General features: G+C 52.2%; 1 protein-coding gene across 1 annotated transcript in view; it reads left to right on the forward strand.

Annotated features, from left to right (window-relative positions):
* LOC133121363 (rho GTPase-activating protein 44-like) overlaps positions 1-22,500 on the forward strand; it is an 85,260-nt gene that overhangs the window by 32,072 nt on the left and 30,688 nt on the right. The window contains exons 2-3 of the mRNA XM_061230563.1: positions 20,717-20,756; positions 21,844-21,963. Coding sequence (XP_061086547.1) covers positions 20,717-20,756; positions 21,844-21,963 — 160 coding nt within the window. The remainder of the gene's footprint in view (positions 1-20,716; positions 20,757-21,843; positions 21,964-22,500) is intronic.

The raw sequence follows: 22,500 nt of genomic DNA on the forward strand, positions 1-22,500 counted from the left end.
CGAGGTGTCAATACGTTTCTGCGTGTGCCATTTCCCTGACGTCCCATTGGATAACGCTGCTGCCTCTCTGCCACCCCATTGGATAACACTGCTCTTTTTTTGTCCATTCCATTGGATGATGCAGGTCTCTCCTGCCGTTGGATACACTGTTGTTTCTCTGCTCCAGTCATTACATTACATTACATTATTGTAATTTGGCAAGATGCTCTTATCCTGAGGGACGTACAGTTGTTTAAAACCACCGACCTTGCATGTCCCGGTCATTTACCTTAACCACTACGCCAGTCTCTGCATCTCGAGTGCAGTGTGGGCGGCCTGTAGCGTAGTGGTTAAAGTACATGACTGGGACACACAAGGTTGGCGGTTCGATCCCCGGTGTAGCCACAATAAGATCCGCACAGCCGTTGGGCCCTTGAGCAAGGCCCTTAACCCTGCATTGCTCCAGGAGAGGACTGTCTTCTTCTTAGACGAATCAACTGTAGGTCGCTCTGGATAAGAGTGTCTGCCAAATGCTGTTAATGTAATGTAACAGTGTGGGACGTCCCACAGCGAGCTTCTCCAGTCAGGGAACAGGTGCAGGACAGACAGACAGATACACTGACAGACAGACAGACAGATACACTGACAGACAGACAGACAGACAGACAGACAGACAGACAGACAGACAGACTGCTCCCCATGTTTGGTCTCCCAGTGCCCCGGTTTGGAGACCAGGTTGCACTGGTCCAGTCACCTCCTCCATCAACAACCTCCTCTGTGCCTCCTCCAACTCACATTGCATGACTGACGACTTTATCCAAAGCGACTTACAGTTGATTAGACTAAGCAGGGGACAATCCTCCCCTGGAGCAAAGCGGGGTTTAAGGGCCTTGCCCAAGGTCAGCTGTGCAGATCTTCTCTTGGCTTGAACCACCAACCTTCTGAGACACATTTGCATTACATTTACATTTTAGTCATTTGGCAGACGCTTTTAATCCAAAGAGACTTACAAGTGCATAGGTTCTTCCACAGGTAAAAGCATCAAATCCATAACTAGTAAAAATACACATGAAGGGCTGTTCTAAACAAAAATACAGCCATCGTGCAATCTTTTTTTCTTTTTTTTGGGGGGGGGGGATCAAGAGGGGGGACTAAGGTATAGTTTGAAAACGACACGAGGCTCGAGGCTGCTCCCTACTCCTCCCCTCCTCTCTGCACTTCCTCCTGCACTTCCTCCTGCACCTCCTCCTGCACCTCCTCCTGCACACATGCTGGAATTCTGAGCCTTCTCCAAATCCCATCTGTCTCCATAAAAACTGGCCTGAGAGAGAGAGAGAGATTAACACTGCACTGAGAGAGAGAGAGAGAGAGAGAGAGAGAGAGACATTAACACTGCACTGAGAGAGAGAGAGAGAGATTAACACTGCACTGAGAGAGAGAGAGAGAGAGAGAGAGAGACATTAACACTGCACTGAGAGAGAGAGAGAGAGATTAACACTGCACTGAGAGAGAGAGAGAGAGAGAGAGAGAGAGAGAGACATTAACACTGCACTGAGAGAGAGAGAGAGAGATTAACACTGCACTGAGAGAGAGAGAGAGAGAGAGAGAGACATTAACACTGCACTGAGAGAGAGAGAGAGAGATTAACACTGCACTGAGAGAGAGAGAGAGAGACATTAACACTGCACTGAGAGAGAGAGACATTAACACTGCACTGAGAGAGAGAGAGAGACATTAACACTGCACTGAGAGAGAGACATTAACACTGCACTGCACTGAGAGAGAGAGAGAGAGAGAGAGAGAGAGAGAGAGACATTAACACTGCACTGAGAGAGAGAGAGAGAGAGAGAGAGAGAGAGAGAGAGAGAGAGAGACATTAACACTGCACTGAGAGAGAGAGAGAGAGAGAGAGAGAGAGAGAGAGACATTAACACTGCACTGGAGAGAGAGTTCCTTCCCGTAGGATGGCAATTAAACTGCTTCATTATCAGATGGAGGGAGAGAGGGGAGAGGGAGAGAGAGAGAGAGAGAGGGGGGGGGAGAGAAAATGAGAGAGAGAGGGAGAGAATGAGAGAGAGGGAGCGGGGGGAGAGAGTGAGAGAGAGAAAGAGAATGACAGGGAGAACTTTATTAGGTATTTATTAGACTTCTTATTTAGACTTATGCAGTATTTTGCTGCTGTAGCCTATCCACTGAGAGTTATGATGTGTGTTCAGAGATGCTCTTCTGCATACCACTGTTGTAATGTGTGCTAATTTGCGTTGCTGTCACCTTCCTGTCAGCTTCGACCAGTCTGGCCCTTCTCCTCTGACGTCACTCATTAACAAGGCGTTTCTGTCTGCAGAACATTACATTACATCACATTACAGGCATTTAGCAGACGCTCTTATCCAGAGCGACGTACAGCGAAGTGCAGATCGAACACAGGGACAAGCGTGAAGAGGACCCCAGAGGACAGTACGGTTCCAAACTACTGTTCAGTGGATGTTTTCTGTTTTTTGGCACCATTCTCCGCAAACCCTGGAGACTGTTGTGCATGAGAGATAGGGAGAGATAGCGAAAGAAAGATAGAGAAAGAGAGGGAGCGAGAGAGATGAGGAGAGCGAGAGAGATGGGGAGAGCGAGAGAGAGATGGGGAGTGCGAGAGATGGAGAGAGAGAGAGAGAGATAGAGTGAGTGATGTGAGAGAGAGATGGAGAGAGAAATAGAGAGTGAGTGAGTGAGAGAGATGGAGAGAGAGAGTGAGAGATGCAAAGAGATGGGAGGGAGAGAGAGAGAGAGAGGAGCAGGGGAAGCTTAAGGGTGAATTGGCTCTGTGTACACGAGAATTCCCTCATAATCCAGGCGGATTGTCAGGCTGCGAGGTCACAATACCTGGAAGTGGGTGGGTAGGCCGGGACAGGAAGTGGGAGGGGCTTTGGCTTGATTGACGGGTGGCAGAGGCACCCGGAGCCCGTCTTCCTCCCCGGCCCTGGCTGAGCCGCCTGGTCCCTGGAACGCTCGCGATTCCGAGGGGAAAAACTCGGATCCGCAGAGGGCGGACCCGGTCCGCGGGAACGAACGTCTCAGGAAATTGCTTCAATCACAGAGCCGGGAAAGAACTCCCTCCTCCCTCCTCCCAGGAATGATAAGGCTAATCTGGGCCCGCGTCCCGTCTCGTGGCTATCTGGCTCTCGCCGAGCGGATGCGCTTAACGCTGAGAGCTGTTTGGGGGCTAAACGATCACTTCCTGTACCCTGTACTTTAGACACCCTCAATCAGACCCTGCTGAGTGCATGCGCGTGCATGTGGGTGCGTGCATGTGTGTGCGTGCACGAGTGTCCGTGTGTGTGCGTGTGTGTGCAGGTGTGTGCGTGCACGAGTGTCCGTGTGTGTGTGTGTGCATGTGTGTGCAGGTGTGTGCGTGCACGAGTGTCCGTGTGTGTGCATGTGTGTGCAGGTGTGTGCGTGCACGAGTGCCCATGTGTGTGTGTGTGTGTATGTGCGTGTGTGTGCGTGTGTGTGCATGTGTGTGATAGACAGAGAGACACAGGAGAGATGGGAGGAGGGTGTTTGCTCTGGCTGTCAGTAATGGAAAGGAAGCTAGAAGAGAGCAGAGAGAGAGAAGGAGCGACAGAGCGAGAGAGGGATGAAGAGGGGGGAGGAGAGCGGGTGACTGCAGTAGCTGTCACAGTAAACAAACAGAAAGCGAAAGAGATGCAGAGAGACTGATGATCAGACACAGTGAAGCAGTACCGACTCCCTCCCTCCCTGAGCTCTCCCTCCCTCCCTCCCTCCCTCCCCCTCTCCCTCCCTCCTGGCTCCACGCCCGCTCCGTCAGCTCCTCAGAGGAGACTGTGGGACGCCTCGGTGAGGTGACCCGCCCGCGCCGTCCCCGCCCGCGCCCCCGTCCCGTCTCGCCCGTGCCCGAGAAACGCACAAACACGCTCCTCTCCCTTAAGAGACGGCCGGTGTTTTCACAAGAACAGAGCCTTTTTATTTCCATTCCCCCGGCTCCGCACTTGCGCTGTGTCCCTCCTCCGTTTCCAATTCCCACATTTCGTTTATTTATTTATTTATTTATTTATTATTGTTAATTTCGGTGAGTCAGTGCCTCTCTTGTGTCCTTGCGGTTTTTCCGATGGCGTAAGCACTAGTCTCAGACGCACTAGGCTGCTATTCTTTATTTTTTTTATGATGTATTCATTTAATAGACAGGGTTATCCAGAGAGAAGGGCTGTGTCATTGTTACAGTATTTTGATAGGTGGGTCCATCAAGAAAACCCAAGTTATTATGCTGTTACACAGTACCAGTGTTTGATTTTAAGACGTCCAGCTCTGCTCAGCTAATTATCTTCTATCCCACACTTGTGTTTATTAAATTATGGAAGAAGCACCGACCGTAGTGGTCCCTCCTTATCTGCCTTTGAGTAAACTGTGGATTACTTCACTCTGTGGTACAGACAGACAGAACTCCTGTGGATTGGTCAGTTCTCTGGTCTGTAGAACAGACAGGCAGTTGGTCAGCTCTGTGGACTGGGTACTGACAGAGCTTCTGTGGATTGGTCAGTTCTCTGGTCTGTAGAACAGACAGGCAGTTGGTCAGCTCTGTGGGCTGGGTACTGACAGAGCTTCTGTAGGTTGGTCAGTTATGGGGTAGAGACAGATAGAGCTCCTATCTGTTGGCCAGTTCTCTGTAGAACAGACAGGCAGTTGGTCAGCTCTGTGGGCTGGGTACTGACAGAGCTTCTGTAGGTTGGTCAGTTATGGGGTAGAGACAGATAGAGCTCCTATCTGTTGGCCAGGTCTGTAGAACAGACAGGAAGTTGGTCAGCTCTGTGGGCTGGGTACTGACAGAGCTTCTGTGGATTGGTCAGTTCTCTGGTCTGTAGAACAGACAGGCAGTTGCTCAGCTCTGTGGGCTGGGTACTGACAGAGCTTCTGTAGGTTGGTCAGTTATGGGGTAGAGACAGATAGAGCTCCTATCTGTTGGCCAGGTCTGTAGAACAGACAGGAAGTTGGTCAGCTCTGTGGGCTGGGTACTGACAGAGCTTCTGTAGGTTGGTCAGTTATGGGGTAGAGACAGATAGAGCTCCTATCTGTTGGCCAGTTCTCTGTAGAACAGACAGGCAGTTGGTCAGCTCTGTGGGCTGGGTACTGACAGAGCTTCTGTAGGTTGGTCAGGTGTGGGGTACAGACAGACAGAGCTCCTGTCTGTTGGTCAGTTCTGTGGGCTATGCATAGAGCCTAGTGGCTTCAGTGGGATCCGGAGTTGGTGGTTCAAGCCCTGGTGTAGCCATGATAAGATCCACACTGCTGGGCTTGGGCCCTGGTGTAGCCATGATAAGATCCACACCGTCGGGCCCTTAATCAAGGCCCTTCACCCCACATTGCTCCAGGGGGGATGGTCCCCTGCTTAGTCGAATCAACTGTAAGTGGATAAAAGAGACGGCTGAATAACAAATAATGTATTAGTCAGGCTCTTCTCCCCACTGAACCCAGTGACTCTGCACCGTAAGGCACCGCTCTCTCTCTCCTCACGAAGCCCTTACTCACCGTCTTTAACCCCCCCCCCATGCACCCCGCCTCCTCTTCTCCTCTTCCTCCTCATCACCGTACAAAATGTCACCGGGCTGATTTGCGACGGTCTGGTTTCTAGGCGCCAGCGGCCAGCTCTCTCCGGGGAGGGGACCTTGGATTCGGGGGGTGGTGGGGGGGGGGAAGGTCCAGGAAAACACGTTTTGAGGGAGCGAATGTTCCTGTGTTTTTGGATGTGAGTCAGCGTTCGGCCCCAGATGTTTGCGACTGTGGGAAAAGCGCTGAGAATGCGTGGCGCTGGCTCTGTGAGGTGTTTGTGTGTTTCTGTCTCTTTCGTTGATTACTCTGGTCAGGAGAGCCGGAGCAGAGCACTGCCTGTGCACCGTTTAACGGCGCTATTTATTAAATATGATTATTCCGCCGCTATAATAGCAGTAATAATAAGATGATGAATTATGATGCCTGTTATTCGCTCAGCGGTCAGACACAAATATCCGGAGGGACTTGCGCAACATTATTTTTGCCAAACCGTCCTTTAATTCAGTGAGATATTAATGTCGGTGAGATGAAGCGCCTTACCCATGGGGACAGCAGCTGTGCCTCAACTGGGTGTGAACCCGCAGCCTGCACGTGTTATAAACATGTTATAAAAGCCCCGTAACCTGCTTATTACACTGTGCTGCCCCCTGTGGCTGGTGTTTAGTATGATATCACTGTGGTATTATTGTATTTAATCACTGCTCAGATGACATCCCAGCTCACACTGCAGGAAGGCTACATGGCTTCCCTCATCTTATCTCTGCCCCACAGTGCTGGGGTCGGCTGCTCTTGCCTGGATCCCCTCTCAGCCCTTTCTGTGTTGTGATGCGGCAATCGGCTGCTCTTGCCTGGATCCCCTCTCAGCCCTTTCTGTTTTGAGATGCGGCGATCGGCTGCTCTTGCCTGGATCCCCTCTCAGCCCTTTCTGTGTTGTGATGCGGCGATCGGCTGCTCTTGCCTGGATCCCCTCTCAGCCCTTTCTGTGTTGTGATGCGGCGATCGGCTGCTCCTGCCTGGATGCAGCCTCTGTGTGGTTCTCATTATCCCCCTGTCTCAGTCCCCCGTGGCCCTCAGCCTGACCTCCCGGAGGTGTGGATCGCCTTGGACAACAGCGTCTCCCCGGACTCTCTGATGTGTCACATTCCAGGTTTGATACAAAGGAAGCTTGGTCATCGGTCTGTGCAGTCAGTAAAATCGGTGCGCTGAAATGTCAGAAATCAACAGGGTGAAGTGTCGTGGCCGCGAAATCCGACCGTGTGAAATCCGCACTCTGGTAATTGGCTGGTGAAATGATTTGCTGTGTGAATTCTGGGATGAGATGGGATGAGGTCCGTGGAGGCGGGAATTGCAGTATTCCGTACGGGGAAATGGCCAGTGCGTGTTGCGAGGAGGCGATTGGAACCTCACGGACGTTGTACATCAGGAATGTTAATGGCCGGTAAATCTCTGCGATGTTCCTGGAAAAGGGCAGTTGAGGAGTTTGACACGGTGGCTGTGCCCAGGGTGAGAGTGAGGTCGGGCAGGGGGGGTGCGGGCTGGTTTGGGGAGGGGTGGGGTGCTTGGCTGGGAGGTACAGTGTCTCAGTTTTTGCCAAGTTGAGCTTTGCTGTCCAGCTGGAGGTGAGATGTGCCCGGAGACCCGTGCTCTAGAGCTGTGTGCACTGTGTGTGTGTGTGTGTGTGTGTGTGTGTGTGTGCACTGTGTGTCATCACAGTGTGTGTGTGAACCAGCACACATGGGGATTCCCACGGTTGCACGTACACACACACACACACACACATACATGCACACTCGCGTACACACATACACAACATACACATACACGTACACACACACATATAGAGGCACACACATACACACACACACACACACTCACACAGATGCACACACACGTACACACACACATATAGAGGCATGCACATACACACACACATAGAGGCACACACACACTCACACACATATGTGCACACACACATATAGAGGCACACACACACACACACAGATGCACACGCACATACTCGTACACACACACAGGCACACACACATACACACTCACACACAGATGCACACACACACATACACACACACATAGAGGCACACACACGTACACACACAGATGCACATGCATACACACGTACACACACACAGGCACACACACAGGTCACACACTTGCCCGGGGTATTTTTAGCCGTGCTGCAGTATTGATGCTGTAAATGCAGAGTGTAAATGTTTTAGTGGTGTACAGTACCTCTGCCCTGCGCTGGTTCCCCTCCAGCAGTGGGGTTCTGCAGAGCCACAGGCTCAGCAAGCAGGGGAGAGGGGTATTGGGCGCTCGAATCAAGGGTGTCCAATCTTATCCACAAAGTGCCACTGTGGAAGATATTTATTATTATTCTTATTTAGCTGACACTTTTATCCAAAGCTCCTCCTAGGCTACAGGCCGTCCCAGTCATGCACCTTAACCACTAGTCTACAGGCTGTCCCAGTCATGCACCTTAGCCACTAGGCTACAGGCTGCCCCAGTCATGTACCTTAGCCACTAGGCTACAGGCTGCCCCAGTCATGTAACTTAGCCACTAGACTACAGGCTGTCCCAGTCATGTACCTTAGCCACTAGTCTACAGGCTGTCCCAGTCATGTACCTTAGCCACTAGGCTACAGGCTGTCCCAGTCATGTACCTTAGCCACTAGGCTACAGGCTGTTCCAGTCATGTACCTTAGCCACTAGACTACAGGCTGCCCCACATGTAATACACACGTGTATTTGCACTCACGCATACACAGACACAGAAATCCGTGCCCAACCTCACAGACGCACAGTCAGGGGGTACAGGGGTACACACGGTGTGTTTCGGTAAGGAAGAGCGTCCGAACGCAGGGATTGGCTGAGGCAGGTTCAGGCAGTCACGCCGTGGTAACGAATGAGGGCTGAGGCTTTTTCCAGTGCAGCAGTAAAGGGTGGGGTGGGGTGGCACATTCCTCACAAGTTAAAATAGCTCCTCCTGTATCCTAACGCAACATGTATCTTCCCATCTGCGCTGTCTTTTTTTATTTTTAAACAGTCCCTCGCACAGAGCAGGCTGCCATGGCAACCCTGCAGGCCAGGGGAATGAGGCATGCTGGGTAATTCCTGCTTCACCTGCAGGAGGCTCTCCGGGGCCCTCCTGCACGTCCGACACATCGCGACAGAAGGGGACAGGGGAAGGGAGAGACGGAAAGGAGGAGAGAAAGAGAGGGAGAGAAAGAGAGGGAAATCGAAGGCACGAAAGTGAGAGAAGGCATGAAAGATAGAAAAGCTGAGAGAGAGGAAGGGCTAGAGAAAGGGGGAGCTATAGATCTCATCGATGAGCTCGATTGGTTTCCCCAGTGGTTTGGGGGACTGTGGCCCCTATATGGCTGAACAACCCCCCCCCCACCCCTTTATAGCACCAGGCCCTGAGTTTCTCTCTCTCTGTTTCCCTCCTTCCCTCCCTCTCTCTCTCTCTCTCTGTCTCCCTCCCTCCCTCCCCTCTCTCTCTCTCTCCCTCTCCCTCCCTCCCTCCCCTCTCTCTCTCTCTCTCTCCCTCTCCCTCCCTCTCTCTCTCTCCCTCCCTCTCTCTCTCCCTCTCCCTCTCCCTCCCTCTCTCTCTCTCTCTCTCTCTCTCTGACCTGCACTGGTGACCTAGAAAGCCCTGATGGCTGTGTTAACACCCCAGGAGTCTGATCATAGTGTCTGTGTCCCTGTGATTAACTGGGCTGGGTGAGAGAATGAGGGCGCGCCAAAACACACCGGGGGGGGGGGGGGGGCAGCATGGGGAGGGGGGGGGTGAATGAGAGGTGGGGTGGGGGCGGGGAGCGGTCGGAGGGTGAAGAGTAAATGAGTGAGATAGAGGGAGAGAGGGAAGGAGAGAGAGGGAGGGAGAGAAGGAGAGAGGAGGAGAGGGCGGGAGAGAGAGGGAGAGAAAGAGAGAGAGGGAGAGAGAGAGGGAGGGAGCGAGAGAGAGAGAGAGAGAGAGAGGGAGGGAGAGAGGGGAGATGCTGGTGTCTGTTTCAATCATTACCCTGCCCTCTCATTAGAGTGCGGGGGTCGGGTATTAAAGGGAGAGCTCACCGCACGTCTGGGGTGAACAGGATTATGATATCTGCGCTGCGGCAGCAGACCCAGCCTTGAGCGTTATTCCATTCCACGCCCCGCGGGAATCGACCCCCACCCCCCACCCCCTCACCCAGCCAATAACAGTCTCCGTTAACGTGAGCGTCCTCTCTGTCTGCGTTGACTTTATAACAGTAAAGCTAACCTCCTGCACCCTTTTAGCACAGAGACTGTACAACAGTGAAGCTAACCTCCTGCACCCTTTTAGCACAGAGACTGTACAACAGTGAAGCTAACCTCCTGCACCCTTTTAGCACAGAGACTGTACAACAGTGAAGCTAACCTCCTGCACCCTTTTAGCACAGAGACTGTACAACGGTAAAGCTAACCTCCTGCACCCTTTTAGCACAGAGACTGTACAACAGTGAAGCTAACCTCCTGCACCCTTTCAGCACAGAGACTGTACAACAGTAAAGCTAACCTCCTGCACCCTTTTAGCACAGAGACTGTACAACAGTGAAGCTAACCTCCTGCACCCTTTTAGCACAGAGACTGTACAACAGTAAAGCTAACCTCCTGCACCCTTTTAGCACAGAGACTGTACAACAGTAAAGCTAACCTCCTGCACCCTTTTAGCACAGAGACTGTACAACAGTAAAGCTAACCTCCTGCACCCTTTTAGCACAGAGACTGTACAACAGTAAAGCTAACCTCCTGCACCCTTTCAGCAGACGGTAACGATGATGCGGTTTATCAGATTCTCCCGTGAAAGGGCCTCGTTGTGGACCTGCGTCTGTAAAGGCTCTCTGACGGAACCCGGAGCGGACGTAGCGCGTGAGACGGGTACCCAAAGGGCGGGGTTCAGGCCTTTACGTTCACACCGACAGCCAGGCAGTTAGCAGGCAGTCAGCTCTTATCTAGAGCCACTTCCATGAGTGCTTTACAGGAAGGCTTGGCCAGTGAGTGGATGCCAAGACAAAATGGCGTCTTTCTCCCTCTCTTACTCCCGCTCTCGTTTTCTCCTACCTCCCCTACATCACATTACATCACATTTATGTAGCTGACGCTTTCATCCAAGGTGGGGGGGGGGGGGGGGGTGCTGGTTCGGAAGATGCCAGAGAGAGATGCCGGAGTTCCTCTCCTCAGGACAGACGGTAGTGTTGCCCCGTTTGAGCTCGGTAGCAACTACGTCACTCCCAAATGTTTGAGGGCGTTAAACTGTCAGATTACACGCCTGGCATTCAGCAGCTGCTGCTGTCAGGTTTTCGTTCTGATTTCGGGTGTTTTGATCGGGTCGTCTTTTGATCGTGTTCCGCGTCTCGCGGAGAAGGGAGAGGGGGCGGCGGGGGGTGGGGGATGGGGGGGGGGGGGTGTTGTGGTTGCACAGGAGTGTCGTCATGGGGAGGAGGTGGATGTTCTGAGGGGGAAAAAGGGAAAGAATTTAGGTCAGAGTTTTGATCAGAGGCTGTGGTGCGTGTTTGTGGTGGATGCCGTCGGGGCTGTTGTGTTCTTATGCACTTCCTGTTGCCGAGCAGAACCCCTCGTTAATAATCGTAACGAGGCCGTTGAGCGCGCGGGGAGCGGAAAGCCTGGGACACTCGGCTGCTTCCTGACATGTCACTTTCAGACCAATGCGGGTCTGGTTCTGGTTCTGGCTCCGGTTCCGTTCTGGACTCTTGAACCTTGGTGCCGTCTGGCGAACCGGCCCGCGTCCATACCAGTTTAAGCAGAACCAAAGTTCCACCGCCCTCCGTCATCAACGGAGGGCGTTGCTCAATGCACAAGGCAGGCCTAGAATATGACGACGCCCACTGATGATGTCACGGTTCGCAAGGAAATAGCAATTGTTTTTTTGGTTCCAGTTGAGAACCAACTTTTCAGGTTCCGAACCAATTTATTTTCGGTCTGCACGCGCCAGGCCGGTTCAAAATTAGGTTCGGGAACCGGAACCGGCACCGGCACGGAGCCTTGCCGGTGTGAAAGGCCTATCAGAGCCGAAGCGGTCGGAGTCAGGAACACTGCAGAAAGACGCGTCAGCGTGCTAATCGCTAACCGCTAACCGCCGCCACACTTCACACTTCACACATTACATTCAATGGGGCTGCATGAAATAAATAATCATTTCACCAAATCTGGTTTGGTGTAGTCCAGGGTTGCCCATCCCTGTTCCTGGAGACTGACTATAGCGTGCTGTAGGCTTTCACTCCAACCCTAACAAAGCATCACCTCATTCAACAGCTCATTCTCACTGAGCTGCTAATTCATTGAAACAGGTGTGCCTAATTAGGGTTGGAGAGAAAGGTAGGGTAACAGGGTTGGGCAGCCCTGCGCGAGCTGTTGAATGAGGTGTGCTTAGTTAGGTGTGGAGTGAAAACCTACCTACAGGACGGTAGATCTCCAGGAACAGGGTTGGGCAGCCCTGCAGCAAAAGAAACTTGAAAACTAACTGGCATAGGGAGTGTACAAACGGCACACAAGGTCACAAACTTGAGGACAACAGGCTTGTGTAATTAAAGACATGGGATGGGCAGCCCTGGTGTAGTACTGAGAAAAACTGAAGGCACTGTTGTGGTGTCCTGTGCAATACCTGTGGAGAAAAACAGGGGGCGGTATTGCAGAGGAGCGTAAGGGAGTGGTCGCTTGGACGTGGAACAGAGTTTGACCTGACGCCTCCCCATTCCCCTAATAATGGGATGGCCTGTAGCGTAGTGGTTTAAGGTAAATGACTGGGACACGCAAGGTCGGTGGTTCTAATCCCGGTGTTATCCACAATAAGATCCGCACAGCCATTGGGCCCTTGAGAAAGGCCCTTAACCCTGCATTGCTCCAGGGGAAGAGTGTCTCCTGCTTAGTCTAATCAACTGTACGTCGCTCTGGATGAGAGCGTCTGCCAAATGCCAATAATGTAATGTAATAATGTAATAACGTGCTTTGGCGTGTCATAGCAGCACGTACAGAATTAGCATCAGTGTTCAGCAGTGCGTAGCGGTGAGGGAGGTTGCGTTCCCAGGTGGGGGGGACGCCGTGTTTCAGCAGAGTTATTAACCCGAAATTGCCTCGGCGGATTGCTGGTCCCCTCTCTCCGATGTCTCTCGCGGCGAGGTGACCCCGGTGTCACATACGTTCCGCATCGCCGTCTCGTTCTGCCGCCCGGTCGGCTAAGCCCTGCCAGCCTCTATATCCCTTCGTTTGGCGGGGTTAGCCGTACGGAACCGCTCCTGGGAGTCTGCTTTCCCGTGCGATGCTGTCGCACACTCGGGTGATCTCGGACTGGGTTATCCGTACGGACCTGCTGCGGATGGGTCCAGGGTAGCCCTGCTCTTCCTGCGGCTGGGTTATCCGTACGGACCTGCTGCGGATGGGTCCAGGGTAGCCCTGTTCTTCCTGCGGCTGGGTTATCCGTACGGACCTGCTGCGGATGGGTCCAGGGTAGCCCTGTTCTTCCTGCGGCTGGGTTATCCGTACGGACCTGCTGCGGATGGGTCCAGGGTAGCCCTGCTCTGCTCTGCTCTCTGGCTGTGGGTTTGAGTGCCAGAGGGGAGGGCGATGTAATGAGAGAGTCCAGCTTCACGGGGGTCACTGTGCCCCCCCCACCCTGTCTTCACATCAGGGGCAAATGCCTGGGAAAACACACAGCTGTGTACTTTCTCCCCCTCTTCTTCCTCTTCCCATCTGTGCATTCTCTCTCTCTCCTCTGCCCCCTCTATCCCTCTTCCTCCTTCCTCCTCTTCCCATCTCTCTTTCCCTCTTCTTTTGTTTCTTATCTTTGCATGCATTCTTTCTGTTCCTCTTCTCCCTCTCCCACTCTCTCTCTCTTGCTATCTCTGCCCCCTCTCTCTCTCTTCTTCCTCTACTCATCTCTCTCTCCCTCTTGTTTTGTCTCTCCCCATTTCCTTTTTCTTTCCTGTCTTCCATCTCTCACTCCTCCTCCCTCTCACCCACTTCAACCCTCCATCTCCATCTCCATCTCCCCTCTCGCTCTCCTTTTCTCCCGCCTCTGTCCTCTCTCATTTTCCTTTCTCCAGTCTCCCCTCCCCTCCCCTGCCCTGCCCCCTGTCTCCTCCTTGTCCCTCCCTCCCTCCCTCCCTCGTTCCTCTCTCAGAGAGCATTGTGGGTCATTCTCATTCAGCCCACGTCAGGCAGAACCTGCAGGCCCTCGGGGGTGGGGGGTGGGAGGAGGGGGGGTGATATGGTTCTCTGAATCTACGCACCTCCTGGCACCACTATCCTCCAGAGGTGGGAGAAACGTGAGCTAACCCCCACCGTCCTCACGGCCCAAAAGCTGAACGGCCGCTCCTATCCCCTGCCCCCCACCCCTGCCTGGGGTGGACCTGGCAGGCTGCAGACCTGCTGGTGTATTAACTCAAAGTGTTTTAGCCCTGCTGTATCAGCCCCAATGTGTTAGCTCCGTTGTACTAGCCCTGTTGTATTAGCTCAAAGTGTGTTAGCCTCAGTGCATTAGCCCTGTTGTATTAGCCCCTGTGTGTTAGCCTCAGTGTGTTAGCCCTGTTGTATTAGCTCAAAGTGTGTTAGCCTCAGTGCATTAGCTCTGTTGTATTAGCTCAAAGTGTGTTAGCCTCAGTGTATTAGCCCTGTTGTATTAGCTCAAAGTGTGTTAGCCTCAGTGCATTAGCCCTGTTGTATTAGCTCAAAGTGTGTTAGCCTCAGTGCATTAGCCCTGTTGTATTAGCTCAAAGTGTGTTAGCCTCAGTGCATTAGCCCTGTTGTATTAGCCCAAAGTGTGTTAGCCTCAGTGTATTAGCCCTGTTCTACTAGCTCAAAGTGTGTTAGCCTCAGTGCATTAGCCCTGTTCTACTAGCTCAAAGTGTCTCTGAGTGCGGAATATCAGCAGCTGCTGTTGTGTGGGACTGTTTGTTCTGCAGAGGCGGTGTTGAGTTTCTCTCCCTCCCTCCGCAGATCATCACACTGAAGCATATGTGCGTGAAAGGGAGAGAGAGAAGAAAAGGAGGGAGAGAAAGAGAGAGTGTGAGACAGAGGGGGTGGAAAGTGAGAGAGAGAGAGGGACAGAGGGAAGAGTATGAGAAGTTGAGAAGCTGCAGGAAACAGGGATGGAGAAAAACAAGAGAGAGAGCGATAAAAGAGAGAGACTGTGCTGTGTGTGTGTGTGTGTGTGTGGGAGGGCATTTCTGTCTCATCATCTCTTTCTGGACTGACCTTGGAAACAGGAATCCGCATTAGAAGGACAGGAACACAGAGATGTAGCATTCATATGCTTACCACAGACACGCACACAGACACACAGACTCACACTTAGACACACACGCACACTCAAACACACACACTCACACGCACACACTCACACGCACACACACGCACACACACACACACACACATACACATGCACAGAACAAACCCCCACACATGCACACCCTCCCACACACATACACACAGGCTAACACACTAACATCCCTCTCACGCATACACACACACACACACACACACACGCACACACACGTTCACACACATTCCCACGCACATGTGTGCACACAATCTGCAAGTGCTGAATGCCTGTCCTCATGTGCCATCACTGGCAGCCCTGTCCCATGGCCCTAGCCCCCCTCTCCCCCTCTCCCCCCTCTCCCCATTAGCCACTGCGCACCTGTCCTATCCTCTCCTGACCCATACCCTCCCCCCCCCCCCCCCTCCGTTCAGGGACAGCACACCTGTTCTCCCTCAGGACGCTGCAGTCTCTCTGGCTTCAGTGGACTCCCCGGTCTGGGCTCGTTCATCAGGCCAGCGTGTACTCCTTCCCCCTCCCCCTCCCCCTCCAGAGACCCTGTGTCCTGAAACGAGGACATGGCATTCTGGCTTCTCCGAGCTCCACACAGTATTTTTCTGAACATAAGGGGGACATTCAGTTGACATTTGTCAAAATGTCAACAAAATTCAAAATACTTAAGGGTAGCTCGGGAGGTTAGAGCCATTGGCTGGCATCTGCAGGCCCCTCCCCCCAAATCTCACATGTCTAGTGGCTCACCTTGTGTCTAATGGACCCAGTAGGTTGGTGGTTCTAATCCCAGTGTACCCGCTATAGGATCAGCGCAGCTTTTCCGGCCCTTGAGCCCACCAGGGGGGGATTGGCCCCTGCTTAGTCAAATCAACCATTAGTCGCTTTGGATAAAAGCATCAGCATCAGCACATGGGCGGCCTGTAGCGTAGCGGTTAAGGTGCATGACTGGGACACGCAAGGTCGGTGGTTCTAATCCCGGTGTAGCCGCAATAAGATCCGCACAGCCGTCGGGCCCTTGAGCAAGGCCCTTAACCCTGCATTGCTCCAGGGGAGGATTGCTTACTCTAATCAACTGTACGTCGCTCTGGATAAGAGCGTCAGCAAAATGCCATTAATGTAATGTAATGTAATGTAATTACCCATCATTATCTCCTCCCCAAGTCTGGTACAGCCCCTCCCCCATTATCAAATGTCCCCGCCCCCATTCCAATGCGGCCTCTCCCCCCCATATCCAAAAGCTCCTCCCCCCGGGCCCCACGTGTCACCGTTTTGTCTCCTAGCAACCCTGCAGAACACATTCTCCCACTCCTCCGTCTCTCTCCCCTCTGGGTTTGTGTCTCGTGGTCCGAGCTCAGGGTGGAGAGGAGAGAACGAGGGACCGTGGTCACGCTTTATTTCATTCACTGGGTAAATACCAGGTACTTATTAGGTCACTGTCTTTATTTCAACGGTAACTACTAAGAAACAGACTGTAAAAGGTATTAACAAGGTATTAACATAGCACTGGTTGGCATTTATATAGCGCCTTTTTCCAAAGCACTGTACAATTGATGATCCTCATTCACCTATTCATACACACACTCACACACCAATGGCAATTGGCTGACCAGGTCGTCAGGAGCATTTGGGGGTTAGGTGTCTTGCTCAGGGACACTTCGACACAGCCCGGGCGGGGGATCGAACCGGCGACCCTCCGACTGCCAGACGACTGCTCTTACTGCCTGAGCCATGTCTAACTGCCTAACTGACTTTGTTTCATAGTCCTTAAAATTTAAATCACCGCAAGCTGTGTACTTGCCCAATAAATGCTAGGTGATTGAAGGGCTTGTGAGAATTGTGAATTGTAAGATAAAGTATTTACCGAGACCGTTATTTTTTTATAGGCTCTTGTTGTCGGTGTTTGTAGAAGACTGTAAGATGGCCACCCTGCTCAGGCCAGCTGAGTGAGGCTTCCTCAGCAGGTCTGAGGCACAGAGACCGTCTCTGTGTCCGCCTGCCCTGCAGGAATCAGCTCGGTTCAACACACACACTCGTGCTGGGCTTTAAAGCCCTGAGCAAGACGCTTCCAGAAGATCCTTTACGGCGAGCCGTGTGGACACAGCTGGTTTTGTGTCCACGGTGCCTCTTAACAGTCCTTTCTTTTTTCACTCTTAACCGCACGGGGTGAAGTGTTTTTAAACATGCGGTGGCGTAGGGACGGTTGTCGGTTCGTGCCTTGGTTTAACCCTGCGCCTCCGGGTTTCTGCGCGTTTCCGGAACAGCGGCGCCCCTTCTCGGGATGACCGCCCCCTGGTGGCGGAGCGTGGAAGTTTCTGTGTGACCGAAATCCGTGTGACCTGAAATAGACGTTCTCCCCCCCCCCTGGGATGCCGCTGCCTCGTTGACCAATCAGAAACATTTCAGGATCCTGCTGTTGAATCTGGGTTAGGGATGTTTTTCGTTTTTACTGATCTACGTCTCTCCATTTAGACTCTCAGCAGTGTGAACTGGAAAAGCACCCAGCAGACCTATAAACAGACCTGTGATGGGCTCAAAGGCGATGTGCGCTGTCTGTGGACCGGAGTATTTTGCATGCCTCATTATCCAGAACTATGCTTTGTTCATTATTTTCGGCCAAGCTAAATTATCTTTAAGATTCTCTGCTCATCTGGCAACTGAGATCTGACTTTAGACGCGTTGAGTTGAGTGCATTAAGTTTCAAATTGGGTCGCTGTCGGATAACAATAAAGAAGCTCTTTATAACGTCTTTATGAAGTCTCAAAACTGATCCGGCCCTGCCTGTATTGTATTAGTGCGTAGAGATAGCGTTATAAAAACAACTGAAGCATTGTAATTGACAGGGTAGATTAGATTACGCAGAACAGCTGACTCACACGTTATTTCATTGCATTACAGCCTCTTAGCAGATGCTCTTATCCAGAGAGACCTGCAGGAGTGGGAAGGTGTCAGTCTCAGGAAAAGTATCTAGGTTAAGTGGGGAAAAACACATAAGAGTTGCTTCGGAGGGATTACATTAATCCGGAATGTTATGTTTTTTTAATTCACGCCGGGATAAGAGGTTGGCTGTTTATTAGCCCGGCTCCATTAGAACAGACATTAGGGGTATATTAACAGGCCCCTGTAGAACAGACATTAGGGGTATATTAGCAGGGTCCTGTAGAACAGACATTAGGGGTATATTAGCAGGGTCCTGTAGAACAGACATTAGGGGTATATTAGCAGGGTCCTGTAGAACAGACATTAGGGGTATATTAGCAGGGTCCTGTAGAACAGACATTAGGGGTATATTAACAGGCCCCTGTAGAACAGACATTAGGGGTATATTAGCAGGGTCCTGTAGAACAGACATTAGGGGTATATTAGCCAGGCTCCCGTAGAACAGACATTGGCGGTCTCTCTCTGTCTGTGTGCTGCTGTTCATCCATCAGGCCGGTGTGTAAAAAGGAGCGATGCGTCTCCTCGGTCTCGGCCAGTTTGGAGCGCGGGACCGCCCACCATTCGTCACGCAGACACCGTCTGAGAGGCACGCCTGTCTATGTGCGCTGTGTGTGTGCCTGTCTGTGTGTGTGTGTGTGTGTGTGTGTGTGTGTGTGCCTGTCTGTGTGTGCTGTGTGTGTGTGCCTGTCTGTGTGCGCTGTGTGTGTGTGCCTGTCTGTGTGCCTGTCTGTGTGTGCTGTGTGTGTGTGTGTGTCTGTGTGCGCTGTGTGTGTGTGCCTGTCTGTGTGCGCTGTGTGTGTGCCTGTCTGTGTGCGCTGTGTGTGGGCCAGGAGTGGCTCTGTGTGTCTGTGGCGCCCTGGTCTGTTTGAGGTTTGGTCCAAGCGCTCTAGGCAGTTGGGCGGTAATTGTTTTTGTCTGTACCCTGTCTGTGTGCCTGTCTGTGTGCGCTGTGTGTGTGTGTCTGTGTGTGTGTGTGTGTGTGTGTGTGCCTGTCTGCGTGCGCTGTGTGTGTGCGCTGTGTGTGTGTGTGCCTGTCTGTGTGCGCTGTGTGTGTGTGTGTGTGCCTGTCTGTGTGTGTGTGTGCCTGTCTGTGTGCGCTGTGTGTGTGTGCCTGTCTGTGTGCGCTGTGTCTGTGTGCCTGTCTGTGTGCGCTGTGTGTGGGCCAGGAGTGGCTCTGTGTGTCTGTGGCGCCCTGGTCTGTTTGAGGTTTGGTCCAAGCGCTCTAGGCAGTTGGGCGGTAATTGTTTTTGTCTGTACCCACACACACTGCAGGTCCTGCTTTGTAGTCTGTGGGGTTAGAGCAGACACTGGCCGTCCAAAGCTGGACTGTTCTGTCCAGATGCTATAAAATCTTTTAACACTATTCAGACAGGTCATGTTTCATGTTCTTTCTCACACACTGCTGCTCATTATTTACACACACAGACACGCACACACACACATTCACACACACTCACACACACACACATACACATACACACACACAGACACACACACACACAGGCACACGCACACACACACACTCACACACAGACACACATACGCACACATATACACACAGACACAGACATACACTCTCTCTCTGACACACACACAGACACGCACACACACACACATATACACACAGACACAGACATACATTCTCTCTCTCACACACCCCCACACACACACACACACACACACAGATACCTCTGCCCTGCTGAAGTCTGTATGGGGCTGTGGTATATACGTGGGAGTCATGGACTGCAGGATGGATGTGACCCCACTGTAAAACATGGCTGTCAGTGAGTGCGAGTGTGTGTGTGAGTGTGTGGTTTCTGAGGAGGGATGTGGGGGAGTGTGTGTGTTTGTGCGAGTATGTGTGATTGTGTGTGAGTGTGTGTATGTGTGTGTGGGTGGTCAGTCCTGCATTGTGTACAGTGTGAGCTCACTCCGCACTCAACACTGTTCCAGTCCTGGCCCAGGAGAGTCTGATCCACAGTCCTTCACTTTATTCATTTCTTGCTGAGCAGCTGCAGTGTGAAAGGCAGGTGTGTGGGTCTCCTGGCCCAGGGTTCGACACCCCTGTGGGGGGACTGTGAGAGACAGGCAGGCCTGAGAAAGTGTGTCTCTCCGTGACGACGGTCCAGTGCATGATGCGCTTTTATAAGAGGCTGCACAATGTCTTCATGCTTCTTCAAGAACCTGTATGGAACCCAAACAGACCCCGAGCAGTACCCAAACAGAACCTGTGTGGAACCCAAACAGAACCCAAGCAGGACCCCGATCACTCGTAGTTTATCCTGAGGCCCGGAGGCTGGGATGGGGCCCCATGAGCTGATTTCCCCTGTGGGAGCTGTGTGTGTGTTTCCGGGACTGACAGACAGGGCGGCGCTGGTGCGGTCTGATGCAGGTGGCCCGGGCTGTTTCAGGGCGGGCAGAGTCTGTTCCCTCACTGCGAGCGTCCCAGAGAAAAGGGAACATTGTTTTTCTCTTTAATCAGAAATGGCAAACCGGTCCGGGGGGGACGGGGTGGAAGGAGGGGGGATCACATGTTGACGTGGGCTGACATCATAGCGGAAGAGTGTGCCAGAAGGTTCTGGATCTGACCCCGGAGAGGAAGTCCCTTCCCATGATCCTCGGTGTGGTGTGGCGTGGCGGGGGGGTCGGGGGTGGGGAACCCGTGTTTACACTGTCACATGCCAGAACCCAGAACGTTCCTTCTTCCACAGCGAGTTGCTCAATCTTGCAAAAAAAAAACTAAACGATGTGCATTGTTGCATCGTGATAGAATCATGACAACAGAACAGAGATGTGACTCACGCTTCAAGAAAATAAAAATTCCGGCCCGTCTGGGGTCTGAGTGAGTGTGAACGCTTCGCAGTTCCCATGGCTGTTTTCTTTAAAAAAAATAATTCATTTCTTCTTCTCTCTCCATTTCAGGGCAGAGAAAACGGAGGTTCTCAGTGACGACCTGCTCCAGGTAAGACGTCTTCCTCATTACATTACATTACATTAATGGCATTTGGCAGACGCTCTTATCCAGAGCGACGTACAGTTGATTAGACTAAGCAGGAGACAATCCTCCCCTGGAGCAAGGGCCTTGCTCAAGGGCCCGACGGCTGTGCGGGTCTTATTGTGGCTACACTGGGATTCGAACCACTGACCTTGCGGGTCCCAGGCATTTACCTTAACCACTACGCTAGAGGCCGCCTACAGTCCTCCCCTGTGTGGAGCTGCTTGCACATCGTCAGCTGCTTATTAGAGCGGGCTGCTTTAGAGTCAGGGGCTGATCAGCTCTGAGGACTAATATCTCCTGTGATTCCACCTAATTGGCTACAAACTGCATGGGAAAATATGTGTTTATATATAACATGCTAATGAACTCGACACGGAATTCAATTGATGCATAATCTGTGTCCCAAGTGTGTGTTCCTCTACCTGTGTGTGTGTGTGTGTGTGTGCGCGTTTGCCTGTGTGTCTGTGTGTTTGTGTTTGTGTATGTACCTGTGTGTGTGTGTGTGTGGGTGCGCGTTTGCCTGTGTGTCTGTGTGTTTGTGTTTGTGTATGTACCTGTGTGTGTGTGTGTGTGTGCGTGCGTGCCTGTGTGCCTGTGTGTCTGTGTGTTTGTGTCTGTGTATGTACCTGTGTGTGTGTGTGTGTGTGTGTGTGTGTGTGTGTGCGTGCGTGCCTGTGTGCCTGTGTGTCTGTGTGTTTGTGTCTGTGTATGTACCTGTGTTCGTGTGTGTGTGTGTGTGTGTGTGTGTGTGTGTGTAACGATCAGTGAATCTCTCCCAAGCCCCACCACCCAGCTCAGTCAATTAAAATAATTCTGTTCTGTGTACATGAGTTCATGAGGTCACAGCGTGTGCTTCTGAGCGCGCTCAGTGCAGTTTTCCCCCCCAGCGTGTTCTACTGAGCGCGCTCAGTGAGGTTTTGTCCCCAGCGTGTTCTACTGAGCGCGCTCAGTGAGGTTTGGTCCCCAGCGTGTTCTACTGAGCGCGCTCAGTGAGGTTCTGTCCCCAGCGTGTTCTACTGAGCGCGCTCAGTGAGGCTTTGTCCCCGCACAGGTGGAGAAGCGGCTGGAGCTGGTGAAGCAGGTGTCCCACAGCACCCACAAGAAGCTCACCACCTGTCTGCAGGGCCAGCAGGGAGTGGACGTGGACAAGAAGTCGGTCCGCTCTCCCTCGGTACGGTCCCCCCACTCCCGTCTCCGGCTGTACCGGTACTGTAGATCAGTTAGCCTTTCATAGATCACATTCCCAACCAGCAAACACACAGCGCCCACTGGCTACACATAACAAGAGCGATTGGGGTCCAGTGTTCTGCGAACGGCAGTCGAGGAGAAGAGGACTGACCGTGAATGGAATTGAACCCTTTTCAGGTGTGAGGTCATAAATGTGCGATTAGAATGTTCTCAACTGAGCACTCTAACGCTGATGTCACCACCCTTGCTGGCGGTTGAAAGCTGAAAGAGTTCTAGAACACGGACTTCTGAATTTTCAGTGGGGAAAAAAAAAAAAACATTCCCAAAAGCCCTACGCTGAACCTAAATAGAAATGGTTATTTTAACAGTGGACCAGGGTAGTGCAGATTTATAGATTTCAGGACCAGTGGCTGACATTGGTGTGTGTGCTGGGTTCATAAGGCTCTGTTAGGATCTGGTAGAGGGCGGAGGTGCCGCAGTAGTGTGGAGTCTGTATGTCGTCTGCAGAGGTTCCTCTGGG

Source organism: Conger conger, chromosome 2, assembly GCF_963514075.1.
Source record: "Conger conger chromosome 2, fConCon1.1, whole genome shotgun sequence".
NCBI classification, from domain to species: domain Eukaryota; kingdom Metazoa; phylum Chordata; class Actinopteri; order Anguilliformes; family Congridae; genus Conger; species Conger conger.